At 39.2% G+C, this 18,454-nt stretch overlaps 2 protein-coding genes across 2 annotated transcripts; one reads left to right on the top strand and one right to left on the bottom strand.

Moving 5' to 3' along the window:
• The first annotated feature begins 3,102 nt into the window (after nt 1-3,102).
• Nucleotides 3,103-9,147, top strand: LOC103696481 (serine/threonine-protein kinase AFC1-like). The gene is made up of 12 exons (XM_008778139.3): nt 3,103-3,388; nt 4,002-4,173; nt 4,825-4,851; nt 5,140-5,293; nt 5,381-5,429; nt 5,540-5,654; nt 5,867-5,958; nt 6,167-6,323; nt 6,448-6,512; nt 7,956-8,053; nt 8,535-8,640; nt 8,794-9,147. Exons 1-12 carry the CDS (start codon nt 3,281-3,283, stop codon nt 8,953-8,955), a joined length of 1,305 nt encoding a protein of 434 aa, XP_008776361.1. The 5' UTR covers nt 3,103-3,280; the 3' UTR covers nt 8,956-9,147.
• Nucleotides 9,148-14,000: 4,853 nt separating this feature from the next.
• Nucleotides 14,001-18,214, bottom strand: LOC103696476 (actin-101). The gene is made up of 5 exons (XM_008778129.4): nt 18,011-18,214; nt 15,615-15,684; nt 15,110-15,503; nt 14,403-15,016; nt 14,001-14,306 (listed from the first exon to the last, which is right to left on the bottom strand). Exons 2-5 carry the CDS (start codon nt 15,672-15,674, stop codon nt 14,241-14,243), a joined length of 1,134 nt encoding a protein of 377 aa, XP_008776351.1. The 5' UTR covers nt 15,675-15,684; nt 18,011-18,214; the 3' UTR covers nt 14,001-14,240.
• Nucleotides 18,215-18,454: the final 240 nt, after the last annotated feature.

The following is an 18,454-nucleotide window of genomic DNA, read 5'->3' as shown; positions in this document are numbered from 1 at the left end:
TATGAATTATTCATTGCAGGAAAAGAAAAAAAAGTTGCGGATTGAATTGCATTCTTTGTGGCGGAGTATTCCAGCGGTGTGTTGTGGACTAACAATGCGATTGTGCCTTCTTTCTTTCAAGATATTTTGTTTTTTGACTTGATTAGATATATTCATATAAAATTTATGTGATTCGTCTAGCCTATTAAAAAAAAATAATATATTCAAATTTATTTTTAAAAGACTTGCACCCATCACATTCTTGAATCTCGATCTCACCCTCTCCCTCTCTCGCTCGCAGGAAATATGACATTCAGATATCAGAAATCAGTTCACTCAGTTCTCACTAATTTGAATATACTAGCAAGTAAAATGAAATTAACTCACCAGTAAATGCAAACAATAAAGATTAATCAATTAAAACCCAATCAGTTCTTCACCTTTACTATTCAAGTGTTTTTTACCATATTTTTTGTCCATTTTCGAGACTTCATTGAAGTTGTGCTCTTGTTACATTTATGGCCGCTCACGAAGTAGCATGAAAAATATTGGGTTGGGGGTTGGGGTTTCTTGTAGGGGGATCCCCCATTTTTCTATGCTTGTTGGAGTTCATGTCGAAGTTCAGAGGGCACCGAGATGCAGGAGTTTGATGGGTGTCAAGCTCGACATGAAGAGAGCATATAATAGGGTGTGGTGGGACTTCGTGGCTCACTGCTTGGAGGGATTTGGCTTTCACCTAGAGTGGATCAGATAGATTTAGGGATGTATTCTAACCTCGTCCTTTGCTTTACTATTAAATGACTCTCTCTTGCAGTACTTTGAGTCATCGGTGGGGTTAAGGCAGGGATGTCCTTTGTCCCCACTTCTGTTCATCATCTGCGCAAACTCCTTATCTAGAGCGCTTCGGCAGGCCTCGGTGATGCAGGAGGTAGAGGCTTACAACCTGGCGGTAGGCTTAGCCCAAATATCACACATACTGTTTGCTGATGATTGTCTGCTACTGGCCGTGCGACGAGACGATTAGCCCTAAATATTCATAGGATCCTGGAGGTGTTTTGCTCGGTGTCAGGTCAGCAGGTGAACCTGACAAAGTCAGCCATCTACTTCAGCCCGAAGGTCAACCTAGGGGTGAAGGCTTCTGTCATGAGCATCATGGAGATTGGGGAGTAGGAGGGGACCCTAAGATATCTTGGGATCCCGATTATCAATAGGCGTCTACGCAGGGCGGAGTGCACGTCTAGGGAGCTGGGCATCAGGCGCAGATTCAAGGGATGGCAGACAAACGCTCTATCTATGATGGGTAGAGTCACGCTGGTATGGTCAATTTTGAGCTCTATCTTCGTTTACCTGTTATCCAATACTAGGGTGCCCCTTGCAGCGATATGGTGTATGGAGAGGCTCTTCAAGAGCTTCATCTGGGAGCGGCATGGGGACCGATGTGGAGTTTACCTAGAGGCCTGGGACACTATATGCCGGCCGACGTCCAGAGGAGGGCTAGGAATCCACTCGTTGATCGACTGTCAGGAGATCCTTGTGACCAAACTGGCAGCTAGGTTTCCGTTAAAGCCAGAGAACCTTTGGGGTTCCCTTTTGAGGGCAAAGTATGGAGATCCAGCCGGCCCGCCTGTCTTCCGAACTGGCTGAGGTTGCTTCTTCATCTGAAGAGAGATCTGCGCCCACGTCCCAGTGGTGATACCAGCGATCAGATAGGAGATCGGGAATAGTCAGGCTATTAGTATCCTAGAGGACAGGTGGCTATCAGAGGTGCCTTTGCAGAGTTGGCCCACCTTGATTGACCATGAATGGTTGGAGGGGCACCAAGTGTGTGAGTTGTTCATTTAGGGGGAGCGGAGGTGGGACAAAGCTCTCGTCAGGCAGACATTTGGAGAGTAGCTCGCCGAGCGAGTGTTGGCGTTGCCAATCTCGATTGGAGGGGTGGTGGACAGAAAAATATGGAGCTTGACCGAGAGGTCTAGGGTACGAGCTCGGGATGTAGCTGGGATGGTCGGGAGAGCGTCGTTTCGGCAGATGGATGTAGGATGGATCTGGCATCCTCGAATTGTCTTGTTCTTCTGGAAGGTGGCTTGGGGGTGTCTGCCTACTAGAGGTGTGCTTGTGAGGAGAGGAGTGAGGATCTTTTCAATTTGTATGGTCTGCCCAGAGGTGGAGTCTATCTACCATGCTATCATCTAGTGTCCACTGGCAAGCCAGATCTGGTGGTGTGCCTTGCCCCACCCTGACCCGCAGCAGGGGTGGACGTCGATCGAGGACTTTCTTATGCTACCTGGAGGGCTTGGTACGAGGGCCCACACTTGAGGAGAGGGGGACACGGGTTGCGTACCTGACCTACCACTGTTGGACAGAAATGCCCAGGTCTTTAAGGACGACAACTCTCATCCGAGGGAGGTGGCAGATGGAGCTCTACAGCATGCAATGGTGTTTCTTAGCATTTTTGAAGGTTCACCTATTGGGTTAGTTGGAAAAATCTAAGGCACTCATTCTACTCTTGCAGCGATCAGGACTATTTTTGTTTCCTCGGTGCCCCCACCCCTTGGTTTTTTCAAGGTAAACTTCGATGACAGCGTCAGCGAGGGAGGGAGTTGCGGAGGTGTGGGATTCGTGATTAGAGACCATGACGCCAGGTTGGTAGTGACAGGGAGAGGCGGATCTTCGATACGTCTGTTGCTTGCGCCGAGCTTAGAGCAGTATTGGAGGGCATTTTCTATGCGAGGCGGGTGTTGGACATGAATTACATTCTTCTCGAAGGAGACTCGGCCACGGTGATTGAGTAGATTCGGGGTCGGAAAGATGGTACAGAGGGGAGGCCGCTGCTCCACAATGCCTGCAGATTGCTGGGAGAGTGTGTCTCCTATTAGGTCACGCATGTATTCAGAGAGGCCAATGATACTATAGACTAAATTGCCTCCTATGTAACCCACCACTCTAGGAGTTTTTTTGGGTGAGCCACGGGTCAGTGTCTGTGCCTTTATGTAGTCTTCTATTTTCTAATCTTGTTGACCGTATTCACACCCGTTGAGTGTGAGCCGTCATTGTACCAAAAAATAATTTTTATAAAAGCTCTATTTCATATAGTTCTACTTTTAAAAGCTCTACAGCCAACTGAGCCTAAGAGGCTAGATTGGTTGTGAGATTTAAAATTAGCTATAGTTGGCCTGGACAGGAACCGACTAGGGTATGGACCTTCCCTTCTCTCTCCTAACTTCTCCCAATCTCTCTTTTCCGTTTCCTTCTCTCTCCCTTCTGCATCTGGATTCGATGTTAGATTAAGTTTCGATCGGCGATGGAGGCCCAATGGGTCGGGGAGTACCGGCACGTGGCCATGGACAAGCGTCCCAGGAAGAGGCCGCGGCTCACCTGGGACGTGCCCCCTCCTCTCGCTCCTCCCAGGGTATCCTCCACCCTTTTCTTGGCTAATTTTCCTTTTCGATCTGTCTCCTTCAATACATGTCGGTTCTTTCTTGAATCGTTTTCTCGGCGGCTCGTGTTTTCGAAGCTTAAATTTTGATTTTTGATTCTCTGAATTGTTTAGTAGATCCCTTTTCCTCTTTTGGGAAATCTCAGAAAAATATTGTTGTTATTTTTTTGGGAATCTGAGGTTAAATTCATGCGAAAGATTCAATCTTGCGTTCATCTTAGTGATCAATTGATTTCACAGGCGTTTCTTGATTGCGAAAAATTCGATTTTGTATGCTTTTTGTGATTTTTTGGAAGGGAATTTTCATAGTCTGGGCGGTAGATCGTGGAAAGAATTTTCCATCTCTTTTCTCATAGCTAATTAAATATGGGAACAATTTGATTTTTTTATTTCTTTTTGTGAATCTTTCGTATAAAAATGCAATTTTTGAGGTACAAGTCGTTTTCTCTTTAATTTAAATATATTTGGATATGCGATTGGGATGTTCGGAGTAAATTATATATAAGAAGGACAATTCAGATATTTTGTTTGTTTAGCTCACGGAGAATCACAAGCGTGAAAATTTTTGACCGACTTGGTTTTGTAGGTCATTCCAACAATATATCATGGACAGGAAGTTCTGTATGGGGCTAGCACAAACCATTTGTTGCACTCATATTACTCCACTGCAGTTCCTCGCCCGGTATCTCCTCCATGGAGATTGGATGACAAGGATGGCCATTATGTTTTTGCAATTGGCGATACTCTGACCCCGAGATGTAATTGTTCATTACCCCTTCATTTTTGCTTGGTTACTTGTGTGAATGGTTGCTTCAGAGTTCTTGCTATTTCATCTGCTTCTCTCCTCCCTCATTTGATTGGAAATATAATCGCGAACCACATTGCCCTTTTTAGTTGTTATTGATTCTTCCCCTTCTTTTTGATGCAAGCTTTACCAGTGAGGGAATCAATGGGCAGAATGACAAATTGCTGTTGTATTAGCCTGCAAGCTACATAGATCAATAATATTGAATTTTTCTAGAAAAGGATTTTCTTGCACTTTTACAATTAAATTCTTTTCCTGACATATTATTGGTATTATAGTTTTGCTTTTCATATCTTTTTCTTTTTATTTCTTTGGCAGTTTTAAAAAAATGCAATTCTTGTTAGACCATTTGGGTTTTAAGTAAATATCTACTTTTTAATTTGAGTATTCTAAAATGCAGTCCAAGCTAAAAATATGAGTGAAAATTTATTATTTTTAAATCTTGCTGGTTTATGCAACTGTTTGACCATCATTTAGTTTGGCAGATTTCTCATAATTTTCTGGCATTATTCTTCTCCATGTTGTTTCCCTAAATAGTTTAACCAATTTAGTTTTTTGCACGCCCTGACACTGGCATTTTTCTTTTTGCGATTGACTTCTGCAGATAGGATACTCAACAAAATGGGTGAAGGTGGGTTCTTTCTTCCATCCTTCTGTGCTATATGAGTATTTAATAATCTCGTTCTTCTTTCTGTTCTATCTCTTGGTTTTCACATGCTCCAATGGTTTGAAATTATTGGACCGAGTTTGAACTTCATACAAAGAGATGGAACTTGAGCTTATACGAGAGGTTCTAGGGAAAATAATAGGTGGTTCCTAAAAGGAAAATAGCACGGACCTTAATTTTCAATTTTTCAAAATAAAGTATATAGAGTTACTGATTTATATGTCTACTTTGTATGAATTGTAAATCATGCAGGAACATTTGGACAAGTTGTGGAATGCTTGGACTTGGAAAGGACAGAAGCAGTGGCTATCAAAATTGTGCGTTCACTTCGAAAATATCGGGAAGCTGCAATGATCGAAATTGATGTGCTTCAGAGGCTTGCAAAAGCTGACATCAGTGGTACACGGTAGGCAGTCATGTTCCACTAAATTTGTCGATCCCTGCAACACTTTGGGTTTAAGATGAATATGCAGAAGTGGTTTTAATCCTGCAGCTGTGTGCAATTACGGAATTGGTTTGACTATCGTAATCATATATGTATTGTAAGTATATATGTATTTATTATTTAATCTATTTGTGGTGGCTTTAGACTTTTCTGATTTCTGGTACTGCAGAGTTAAAGCATGCATGTTGTCTTAAATGGTTATAACAGGTCTTTGAGAAGCTTGGACCAAGCTTATATGATTTTCTCCGGAGGAACAGCTATCGTTCATTTCCCATTGACCTGGTCCAGGAGTTTGGCAGACAACTTTTGGAGTCTGTAGCATGTATGTGGTTGACTCTTGCTCTATTACCTCCTCTTAAGCACTTTATCTAAGAAACTAATATCGTGGATTCTTGTTGCTCAATTATTTATTCATTACTCTGTTTATCCAAAGAAACACAAATGTTTTCCTTTTAAGAATGTGCATGCTAGTCATAACACGGCCTTATTGATTTCACTGTCGAGTGGTTCATATTGCTTCTCTGCTTCTTTCAGTTATGCATGACTTACGGCTTATTCACACTGATCTGAAGCCTGAGAATATCCTTCTTGTGTCGTCAGAGTATATTAAGGTCCCTGATTATAAGGTACATTTTTTTAACTGTAATTAAAATGTATTTTTACCCCGTGATTTAATGCATGAAATATTTCAGGAGACAACATGATCCCTGACAGCATTTTTGCTACTTCTGGCATGCCTGCTCAGCTGCTCTGAGGATTTGAATCATGCAGTTGTTTGATTCTGTGTTTGTGTATTCAATCTGTCTAATCTTTTTTGTGTTATTGTCCATGAAGTTTCTGACACGATCAGCTAAGGATGGCTCATTTTTTAAGAATCTGCCAAAGTCTAGTGCCATCAAGCTTATTGACTTTGGGAGTACAACATTTGAACATCAAGATCATAACTATGTGGTGTCAACAAGGCATTATCGTGCACCAGAAGTTATTCTCGGTATTTTTTAATGATAAATTTCTGTTTGGTACATTTTGTGCCCTTTTGTTGATTTGCGTCTGTAATGAGGGAACTATTGTTATTGTATCATCATCATCATAATTCTTCTACTTCTTCTTTGAAGGACTTGGATGGAACTATCCTTGTGATTTGTGGAGTGTGGGTTGCATTCTTGTTGAACTTTGCTCGGTAAGTTCTCCTCCCCCACTTCTTTTCCTCTTTCTTTCAGAAAAGGTCATTTATGCCATTTATTTCCAAGTTTTGTATCCTTGGTTTCAGTTTATAACTTCATGATTGCTTTGTTTTGATGATATACAGGGCAAAGTTGCAATGACCTTTATAATCGTGATTTTATAATCAGTAGTTTCAGTTCATCATTGTCCATACACTTCATTGTGATTTTAATAATTAGTTATTTACAAAATCTGGAGACTGCGTTGTGAACCTGCTGGTGTACTGGCTAGAATTTCTCTAGCAAGTTAGTGGTGTCTTTTGATGGAAAATGAGGTATTTGTTGTTTGAGGTGGATATGTGTAGATTAGTGGCCTGGGTTGGGGTCTCATGAATCGTCCCTGAAGAATTATTTGCAAATAACTTAAAACCTGTACTTTCTTTCCTTCCTTCCAAACATGCAATTTTGACTGATTATGTGCTGATGAAATCATAGATGGAACTGGTGTGATGAAGAATTGAGCATTTGAAAGGCTAAATATTGTATGTGTGTTCCTTCCTCTTTGGAGATATGTGAGCTATGGCCCTAATTTATGATTTAGCATGTGGACAAATATTTTTGTGTCAGTTTCTCCTCCAAATGGACCTAATAGTTGTTATTATAACTCTACTCTTTTCAAAGGCCAATAGTTAATGTGCAGTGCGGATCTCCTGAGCTATAATTTCTCGGATGCTTGGATGCATTGCAGTTCTATCCACATGAGCATGGATAATCGTGATTGAATTGGAGCCTAACAATTTTTATATGTGCAAACAGTTTTAATGGTGATTCATGGTCCCTCCTCCCTAGCATGTAAAGATTGCAGATGTGGTCTTGCTGTGCTTTTCCTCTCATTAGGTGAATCAATGGTTAGTTGGTTACTAATTAACTCTTGTACAAGCATATAGGATATAAGAAGTATAGCATGGTGGGGCATTTGTGCACCACTTATGGTAGATCAAAGTCCAAAAAAATTTATTTGCTTTGAATTTTAACAATCATAAGCAATCAGGTACAAGATAGCCCTGAAAGTAGTGTTGTGTCCAAACATGGTGCTTGGTATCTTGATTGGAAGGGTGAAAAGTCGGAGATATATTTTATTTAGAAAAGGTATTCTGATATTTGCTTGTTACTCATTTCTTGCTGTTTTAAGGCTTAAAAACCTTAAAAGGATTGTTCCTTGCATGCATAAAGTTTTATCATTATTGTAATTTTGAGATGAAGTTTCTTGGCCTCAAAATGAGATGCTAGAATTGACTGAATAGTCTTTCTTACCAAATTACTGGACCTTATTTCTATATATCTTGTATCATGGGATGGAGTGTATAGAACTTGACGGAGATCTGCATTGGGTAGATGATATAGGGTAGGCTTGTGTAACAATTCCAATTATGTCTACTTCTTTTCTTTGTTAAAAACAGGGAGAGGCACTCTTTCAAACCCATGAGAACTTGGAGCATCTAGCTATGATGGAGAGAGTGTTAGGCCCGCTGCCACAGCACATGGTCATTAGAGCTGAGTAAGAGCCATAAGTTGTTCTTTCCCTTTTCTGATGCATTTATATTCTGCTACTTTATTACATGTTTTGATGTAAATTTTACATGATTGATGAATAAGGATTCATATATCTGACTCTAAATAGTCAGGGAAATGCTTGATTGTCGTAAGGTTTTAAATATGAGTACCAAACCCCACACCGTTTTTCTATCGGAATGGTATGATATTGTTACAGTACTGGTACTGTCAATATATACCGAAACTCAGTAGTCAGTACCAAAAAGAATGAAAAACCATTGGTGCTGATCGGTATGGTGTGTATGGTACCATCTATGCGGATGGCTGGTATATAGCGGTATGGATGCGTTTGGCATCCCGGCACCCATACTGGTGCTGGTTTCGCCTTGGGACAATATGGTACTGTCGGTACCGTCCCATTCCGGTGGTGTATGAATCCATGGTTATGAGATTTAGCTTTGCTTTTATTGTATTGTTTCTCACAGCCAACGTGCTGAGAAGTATTTCCGTCGAGGACTGCGACTGGATTGGCCTGAAGGGGCAACGTCAAATGAAAGCATGAGAGCAGTTTACAAGTTGCCTCGCCTCCAGGTAACTTGTTGGTATTACTCTGCTCTTGTATTTGTGAAGCGTGAATAGAATTTTGTTCGCCCTTGTCTTTATGATACCTTTCACTGTTTAATGTTTGGGTAAGGGTCTAATTATCTCCCAGTGGTCTACATATAATTGACTCTTCTGTTTCAGAACCTGGTAATGCAGCATGTTGATCATTCTGCTGGGGATTTGATTGATCTTCTGCAAGGGCTGCTCCGCTATGATCCGGCTGAGCGTCTGAAAGCACGAGAGGCCCTTCGACACCCATTCTTTATGAGAGATCGGCGACGATATGGTTATTCTTTTAAGTGAGGGATTTGGTCTTCATTTGTTGATTGAACCAGTGAGAACTGTGAGAAGATGAGGGTGTGCTATACCATTTGATAGCTGGACCTGATGACTCACTGCATGATGAATTGTAAAGTTACTGCTGTACAAAGGAACAGTTTTGTAACATGAATTTCATGACTGGAGCAATGCAATTTAGATTCTGCCATGTTCGTATGGTCTTCTTTTGTTAGTTTGCAGGCATCAAAACTATATTCAATTCAGTTCACTCAAAATTAAGCAAGATGACTGATACCGAGACAGTTTTTCGCCAGAGGCTTCGTGTCGTGTTGCAATTCTTTTGGATGACTTTTGTATTGCTTGCCTTCAACAGTCTAATATGACGGTTGCTTTAAATCTGACCTTTGTGTTGGAAAATTACTGTTTTTCAATTAAATAAATTTGTGATCACAATTTTGTATTTTAGATGAGGAAATATTGTCATGGTGGTTGTGAATACCAGCCGAAGGATACCCTGCGGTTGATACGTAGTTCTAGACATGTTAATGTTAAATGGACTCTGTTTGGAGTGCGTTCACAAGAGAAATAATGGGAATGCTAATTTATGGAATTTTGATGCAAAAATTGTTTTGGTTATGGTTGCAAATCATCTGCCTTTGGGAACTAGTTGGAGGATTGGTAGTAACTTGTAGATTTTTTTTAAAAAAAAATCAATTACTCTCTTTGCTTGTAGAGAGAGATGAGGATAAGATTATTTGGAAACTAAGCAGAACCTTTATCTCTGCATTCCACTATCAGTTTATTAATTCTAGAGGAGTGAAGTTCAACTTCGCCTCCTCACTTTGGAACTTTTCAATGCCACTTAAAGTAAAATACTTCTCATGGATTTGTTGGAAAAAACAACTAAATACTAAAAATAACATTCGAAGAAAGCTTGGAAAAAATATTGGAGGATGTGTATTGTGCTGCCACTCTATCGAATCTGTGGACCATTTGTTTTTGGAGTATAACTTTTTTGCTATCATTTGGGGAGAGCTCTGTCTTTTAGCTGGTGTGCTATAATTATACAGAACTTATGAAGGATTATGTTTGGATTGGAGGAAGAGGAATTTTTCTAAAGATGTGCAACCAGTTGTTCTGATGCTCATAGGTACCATTTCACGATCGTATTGGAGAGAAAGAAATATCAGAATTTTTATGAATAAGCAATTTTTTATAAAGTTAGTTGCTGCAGAAAGTTTACAGCTATTCTCTTTTTGGTTCAACTTCTGTAACGTAAAGTTGCTTAATAAGCATGCAAAAATCTGATACAAAATAAGTAAATTACCTATCCTGATAAATGAAGCTTGATGTTGCTGGTACTTGAGCAAATGAATTACTTAATGTGGGATGGCAAGTTGGTTCTTCGTTGAGCTGAAATTGTATCATTTGTTTTTTTATTTTATTTTTTGCTTTTCTATTTCTACAACTACTTTATTGTTTCTGTTATATTGTCTCGCTCTAATATAATCTTAGTTAGCTGCTGTGAGTCCTTTTTTTTTTTTGAGTATCCATTTTAAATAAAAAATCCAAACATGATATACTCCTTTTATTATCAGAATCGTTGGTCTCATGATTAAAAAAATAAAAAAATAATAAAATGGCTATTTTATGTTGATTCTGGCTATCCCATGTTGATTCTATAGACTAGCAGGTGAGGTAATAAATTGTTTCACAGGTATGACGGGACTAGTGGCAAAAATTGTGTCCAATTTGACGGGTATTCAACATAGATTGGAGCAGAAGGGCTTATACAAAGTGATTCATATCTGACCTTTTTTCAGAGCTCATCGGCTCTTCAAACGTTGTTGAGGCATATTCAGATTATTTTTTTAAAAAAAAACTGTTATAGGTGCAATCCTGTTGGAGGAGAGATTCACGAGACAGTGGAAACAGCATGGAAAGCCATGAATGTATTCAGATTGGACCTTTTTATCTAGGAAAAACAGGAGGCCTGTGTATCCAGCCTTTAAGGCTTCATTAGTTTTTATCTTTTTTCTTTTCTTTTCCCATTCAAAAAGCATATCAACTTGATCACGTCTTTGATGGTCATGCCAAGTGACCAGGGATTGGGGGAGGGCTTGCCCCCATTGTACAGCAACCGGGGCCTATAACGAGCCTTTCCTACCCCAAAAAGAAAAAAAAAAAAAAAAAAGCCTATTAGTATGGAAAACTCTCACTATGATAATTCTACAGAGGTAAGTCAGACCTTCGGACACGTTATTAAGCCATTATATAATTTATTGAAACTAACATAGCCAAGCATAAAGCCAATAAGCATAATTTATATATAAATCCATCTCAAATAAAAATATAATAAAATGATCCAAATCCACTATTAAATAAGTAAACAAGAGCAGGTTCAGAGCGACTAATCCAGAATTAGTTACACAAAACTCATGACCTCGAAATTTAAAAAATCATCAACTGCAATTTTATAGTTAATTAAAAATACTAAAAAATTTTACAAAATTACCAAGCTTGCTAGCACGAACTCCAAGCCTGAATCATCCTTTGTTCCTAGTGACCCTATTCATCTGGAAAAGAAAAAATAAAAAGAAAAATATGAGTTACATAGCTCAGTAAGTAAGTAAACCTTATACTACTTTACTGGATCAAACATAAGTTTGTATATGCATCAATATATCATTCAGAGAAGATACCTACTATTAAAAAAAAATAGAATATTTCATAATAATAGTATAATCATAAATCAATCATGCTCTTGCATTTGCATAAATTATGCAAATTATATAAATACATTTTTCGGTGCATAAACATAATCATAAACTATGCTAACTTTATAAAGTCAAAAATCATTTATCATTTTTTCATATCATAGTTCATAATAATTCTCTCATACTAAATGCTAAGGTCATCTTATACCCATGACAGGATCGTAATCAATATCATGCCAATAACTGTAGTTAGCTAGCGGGGTCATATGCCAAGCTATTATAATTCACTGACGGGGCCATATGCCAAGCTATTGTAACCTGCTGGCGAGAGCCGTATACCAAGCTACCGTGACTTCTTGGCAAGGGTTGTACATAACTATCTAAGAGCCCATAGTCATTTTTTTTAAATTATATCTTTTAAAAACGTATGTTCTTATATCATAGATAAATAAAAAAGTTGATAGGCATTAAATGGCTTCGTAGAGTCAAGAGTTCATAGATAAATCATTAACAAAGAAACAATTATGTAAACGGTCTTTTAATAACACAAATGCAGATTATATATATATTGAGTTCACGGTTCATAATCAAGTCACTAATAATAAAATAACCAAGAAACTATTATTTTGCGATAAATCATGAGTATTATAATATTGTATATTTGATTCTTAATTTTAAGAAAACATTGATATCATCCATATTTAATAGTATTTTTATATTTTCATATAGATCATAAACATAGAAAATATGTGAAAATTTAAAAATTAATAAGGAGTATCAGGGTTACTTATAAATTCGAAAATTAGTAAAGAGTATAAGGTTCATTTACAAGTTCGAAAACTAGTAAAGAGTATAAAGTTTATTTACAAGTTCGAAAATTATTAAGAAGTATAAAGTTTATTTACAACTTCGAAAACTATTAAGAAGTATAAAGTTTATTTACAAGTTCGAAAACTATAAGATTTACTTACAAGTTTGAAAACTAGTAAGGAGTATAAGATTTACTTATTTTTTCCATCTTAGACTTTCAAACTTCACTAGGCGAATCTGCTAAACCTTAATTGCACAATGCTAGGTAATGGTGAGTTTGAAGGAAGAAAGATGAAGAAAAAGGAAGAAAGAAAAGAGGAGGCGCGGTGGTGCTCGTGGTGGAGAGTCATGGAGGAAAGGGGCTTCCAATTTATATAGATGACCTAGGGTTCTTGTAGCCCTAGGAAAGTTATAGCAGCCCCAGATCTCCTATTTCTATTAGGAGTCGCCTACTTCGAATAGGAAAGCAAACTCCTATCAGGCTGCTCATTGCCCTAGGAAACCAAACTCCTATCGGATGTCTACTATCACTCATACGATGGATGCATAGGTTCAATATTCAGGTGAGGCTGGCCACGTGGCCGCAAATAAACTTCCTCATGCTGATCAGGCCATCACACTGTCATCATCGTCCATTAACTTTCTAACCATCCCGTACTATCCTGTAGGTTTCTGTAGCTGGACCTTGAAAGCAAGACTTTGACTCTCGTTATCTTTAAGAGTGGCACGACCTCACCTCCTCCAACAGCCACCCCTCAGCTACCATTTGCCTCCCTCAGCTACCCCTCAGGATATGGAGTTGGATGTACATGAGGACGGAAAAGCATGTTTAGATCATTCCACTTATGCGGGCCCTCCATCCCATGCATCGTACTTGAGTTCAGGTGGAGCCGCCACCTCAACCTTCATGCCCTTTGGGGCAGGGGCTTTAGACGATCAGCAAGACCAGGGGAGATGATTGATCTCCCACTCAGCACTCTGCTACCAAACAAATATTTCCTGATATCCAAATCCACATCACACTTCATGATAGAGTTCTGTGCAAATCTCATGAAATCCAGGAGACTCCTTTCCAATCAAGTATGGCTTGAAGAGGACCTCTGGGCACCAAAATAACTCTTCTGGTTGTAACCACCTACTCGTTGGCAAGTAAATAGTTCTTGGGAATCCAAAATTCCATACTGAAAGTATACCAGCAAGAAAAGCTGGCAATGTAACATATTCTTGCGGCCATCCCAAGCTTTGCTTGTCTATAGACATGAATGAAATCCTCCCCTCTGCTCCCAACGCAAATTTCTTATGCCCAATAATCAGATGATACTCGTGAATCTTCAAGCAGACATCCCAAGTGCGAGTTTTAACCTCAACCAGATAACTAAGTATAGCATCGCCATAAGAGCAGAAGATAACAATCCTTCTCTCGCTTGGACCATACTGGCACTATTTTAACACAGAAGAAGGCATTGTATCAGACCAGCTAGAATCTCCAAAAAGGACACTGTGAACTGTCATGAGAACCCCGCCACAACCAGAGACCAGATATGAATATAAAAAGATAAGAAATAAGAGGAGAAAAGAAGATCAATAGTGTTTACAGAAGCCACTGCAAATACTAGATGGCACCTCAGTCTTAATTATTCTAACCAGGAAAGCCTCTCATGACACCCACTTCGGAAGCAAATTCTTACATACTCCAGCAAAACCACAATTTCAACCAGACCTGATATTGCATGACACAAAAAACTGCCTAGAGAACATACAGAGCACATACCATGGGCAACCTCAGAAGCATTTCCGGTGGACGATAGATGGACCAGATTCATCATATTCACCCTTGGAAATCCACATCTGCAAATGAAATTTAAAAGCAATCGGTTATCTATGCAATTCCAAATATCAGGCATCACAGGGGCAAAATCCAGTGTAGTACAAAAAAATTCTCACCTGCTGAAATGTGCTGAGGGAGGCAAGGATGGAGCCTCCTATCCAGACACTGTATTTCCGTTCAGGTGGGGCAACCACCTTAATTTTCATGCTGCTTGGGGCAAGGGCTGTAATCTCCTTGCTCATACGATCAGCTATACCAGGGAACATAGTTGATCCGCCACTAAGCACAATATTACCATACAAGTCTTTCCTGATATCCACATCACACTTCATGATAGAGTTGTATGTAGTTTCATGAATTCCAGCAGCTTCCATGCCAATCAAGGATGGCTGGAAGAGGACCTCCGGGCACCTGAATCTCTCAGCCCCAATCGTGATCACCTGCCCATCAGGGAGTTCGTAGCTCTTTTCCACAGCAGAGCTACTCTTGGCTGTCTCCAGCTCTTGTTCATAATCAAGAGCAACATAGGCAAGCTTCTCTTTCATGTCCCTTACAATTTCCCGTTCTGCAGTTGTGGTGAAGGAGTAACCTCTCTCTGTAAGGATCTTCATCAGGGCATCTGTGAGATCACGACCCGCAAGATCCAAACGAAGGATGGCATGAGGTAGGGCATATCCTTCATAGATTGGAACAGTGTGGCTAACACCATCACCAGAATCAAGCACGATACCTGTTGAAAAAAGAGCCAGCCAATATTAGTTTAACAGATTATGATGATGAAATGTTAGCATAATTAGAAGCGAGCAATCAAAATGATACGAACCAGTTGTGCGGCCGCTAGCATAGAGTGAAAGAACTGCCTGAATCGCAACATACATGGCAGGCACATTGAAAGTCTCAAACATGATTTGTGTCATTTTCTCTCTGTTAGCCTTGGGGTTGAGAGGGGCTTCAGTGAGAAGTACAGGGTGCTCTTCGGGAGCAACACGAAGTTCATTGTAGAAAGTGTGATGCCAGATTTTCTCCATGTCATCCCAATTGCTAACAATTCCATGCTCAATGGGGTATTTCAGAGTAAGGATACCTCTTTTAGATTGCGCCTCATCACCAACATAAGCATCCTTTTGGCCCATCCCAACCATAACACCTGTATGGCGAGGCCGGCCTACTATGCTGGGGAATACTGCCCGAGGTGCGTCATCACCAGCAAATCCAGCCTATTTAATGAAGGCAAGACAAATATGAACGCCAGTTCGAGGCCATGCAGAGAAATAAATTCTTTTAAAAAAGAAAAAAGATGTCACACAACGATGGAATAATTAACTTACCTTCACCATTCCAGTTCCATTGTCACAGACAAGAGGTTGGATATCCTCAGCATCGGCCATTTTCTATAATCTGCAGAGGTACTACACATGAGACAATGTAACTTTAACTGGCACAGGTGACTACTCTATGCCTTTGAATTCACTAATGCAACCGAGCATAATTTCAAATTATTACTCATCCCTAATTACCAGACATTTCAAAAGCAAAGAAACACGTAAGCGAAAACCTTGCAGTTCTAACTATTTTAAAAAAATGGCAATTTAATGAGGATGCCAAGAAGAGAGCAATTTTTTAGAATTCAAAAAAGTAAGAAAGTTAATTCATAAGGAAAAATCTATTTGACTTCTCAAAACATAATTCAGAGTTTTTCTTTAATAAGTTTCACATCATTAATCAAGTATAGATATGGGAGATTTATCAAGTGTTCGATATGCTATGGTTCTGTTGTCCTAACAAAACAGGATAACATAACCAGATCAATAATTAGTGCTGCAGAGTCATGCAACAATTGCCAATACATTCACCAAGCAGACTAAATAGGAAAATTTTTATTGATTACTTAAGTAAATATAGAGGTTTAGACACAGCTTAGAAGAAGATAAAAGATCTACCAATTCCTCTATGATATATCTGAAAAGGAAGAAGAAGAAAAGCGCTAAGAAGTGCTTAACAACATAACCTTCTAATGTGATAGATGAGAAAGATCTTGATTAGACCTTATCTAAAGCCACACGTAAGGGTGGAGAAACAGGGACCAAAAAACAAATTATAATGTTCAGATGTCAGATTAGTTCATTGGTTTGTTGAGACTTTTTTCAGGAAAATATCAAAGAACAACATACTTATTAACAATTAGTGCATTGATTGACCACAAATAAAGGATCAAGCTGATAGCTATCTGGATGAATTGCAGATCATATACCACCAAAACATTGAGGATAATGGTGGTTATATATAAGACAAGAACTTTTTAGCAGGAATCTTCTACTTAGGATAACACACACACTTCAAAATTTTCTCAAAAACTCAAATCCACACCCACTTCCTCAGCACTACCTTACATCAAGTGTTTTCAAAATCTGCTTCTCTGCACCCACCTTCGCTCCCAATGCTAGCAACTAAGGTTCATAGGACCTGATAGTCCATTAGATTGGTATTACATTTTTGTTATCTGACTTATGATCTAATATCATAAACATAAAGATACTGGGCATTACTTTTATTTTTTATGTTTCCTTTTGGAGTCTAAGCCTCAACTTTATTGACACTGCAGCTGAAACTATCAGCGAATACAAGGTTAGACAAAACTAAAGGAAAACACCGCAGTCCAGCAAGACAACATTTCAAGAGCAACCATTGGAACCCAGCAAGTCCGCTGGCAGGTTTTCTTCATGATAAACATGTCTAGCCCAAAAGAACGATAAAGTTATAGGTGGTTACTCAAAGGGATAACTTGTCAGGTTAAATTTATTAAAAATTGTTCTACTTGGTAAAAGTCATAGTATGGTAGGAATTATAAAAAAATAACAAATTGAGATCTGAGATTACTTCTTCAAGGACAAGAAATCATAATTCAGAAAATTTCAGGAACAATTTCAAAAACTGTCATATATCATCACGACTAGAGAGATAGATCTAGCGTAACAAAAAACACCTCAATGAATAGGAGAAATACCAAAAGTCTTAAGATAGAGCTATACCTAGTAAGAAAAAAATTACGAATTATCCATAAAAATCACCATAAATTCCTAAGAGTAGGATCTTGAATTCGGTCAGTAAAATATCAAGAAATGATGAAAATCTTGAGAATGGTGTAAATTTTCTTTTAGTAAGAGAATTTACTAAAAGAAACTGCACTACTGGATTTTGAAAGAAAAAAAAAAGAACAGAACATCATGGCAAACAATGGTAAAGCAAACTGATCCCTAACACTTCAAAAACCCAAGTAATACAATCCTCATATAAATCATACACCACTCTCAGCAAGAAGCGACTAAGAAAGTTAGTGATGCAATTAACGGCAGATCATCAACATCTAGACATCAACTCGAATATCCTTCGTACATCACCTACTATTTGCACGACCAGTGCACCAGTTAAGTTTGAAATCAAGAAAACTAGCTTAGTTCCAGGATCCACCATTATAAACCCTACTCCGGCGCTCAAACCTCCCCGATCGGCCCTAAAACCTAACGATCCTCCAGATCGAACCATAGAAAAGATCTCAGAAACCCATCGTTCTAAAATATTTTCACAACCAAATACAAGTATACTGCATCTGATTCATATTTGCATGCAAAACCAGATAAAGGACACGAAATCGAGCAGATCAGAAACGGGAAAACAAGATCTGGCAGCGGAAAACAGTCAAGATCTGGAGAAATCGAGAGCTGACCTCGTCGAAGACGGCGATTAGGATTCTTTCACCCTTCCTCCAAGCCGACAGGGGGAGGGCGAGAGATCCAAAGAGGAAGGAATGGGGAAACGCGCTCTCGCCGAGACCAAGAAATGGCGAATGGGAGAGAAATGGGAGCCGGACCTTTTATACCATATGCGGGCGGTTGAGCGGAGACTGAAGCGAGACCAGAAAATTAACCTTTTTTCTCTGGACTTTATCAGTGGAAAAAAAAAGCAACAAATTTCGAATAGCTTGTCTGAACGGCCGGCTAAGAATTTCGAAGCACGAGGCGTTCGCATAAGAAACCACATACGGACGCAGCACCTGCCGTTCATATTGCGAGGATTGGGATAATCTTGAGCCCGCATAGGGATTTTCTTTTTTTTTTATAACAAGTACAACGGCGGATGAATACAAATGTGACCAATAAAATCAAAAACA

This window comes from Phoenix dactylifera, chromosome 12 (assembly GCF_009389715.1).
Source record: "Phoenix dactylifera cultivar Barhee BC4 chromosome 12, palm_55x_up_171113_PBpolish2nd_filt_p, whole genome shotgun sequence".
NCBI classification, from domain to species: Eukaryota; Viridiplantae; Streptophyta; class Magnoliopsida; order Arecales; family Arecaceae; genus Phoenix; species Phoenix dactylifera.
This window is presented reverse-complemented; position numbering and strand designations above follow the sequence as displayed.

What these genes read in the sequence shown, in the direction of transcription:
- LOC103696481 (XM_008778139.3), top strand. Translation starts at nt 3,281, where the DNA reads ATGGAGGCCCAATGGGTCGGGGAGTACCGGCACGTGGCCATGGACAAG. An exon ending in ACTCAACAAAATGGGTGAAG is followed by an intron (nt 4,852 to 5,139) that starts GTGGGTTCTTTC and finishes TAAATCATGCAG; the next exon opens with GAACATTTGGACAAGTTGTG. An exon ending in TTAAGGTCCCTGATTATAAG is followed by an intron (nt 5,959 to 6,166) that starts GTACATTTTTTT and finishes TTGTCCATGAAG; the next exon opens with TTTCTGACACGATCAGCTAA.
- LOC103696476 (XM_008778129.4), bottom strand. Translation starts at nt 15,674, where the DNA reads ATGGCCGATGCTGAGGATATCCAACCTCTTGTCTGTGACAATGGAACT. An exon ending in ATGGAACTGGAATGGTGAAG is followed by an intron (nt 15,504 to 15,614) that starts GTAAGTTAATTA and finishes TTCATTAAATAG; the next exon opens with GCTGGATTTGCTGGTGATGA. An exon ending in CCCTCAGCACATTTCAGCAG is followed by an intron (nt 14,307 to 14,402) that starts GTGAGAATTTTT and finishes TTTCATTTGCAG; the next exon opens with ATGTGGATTTCCAAGGGTGA.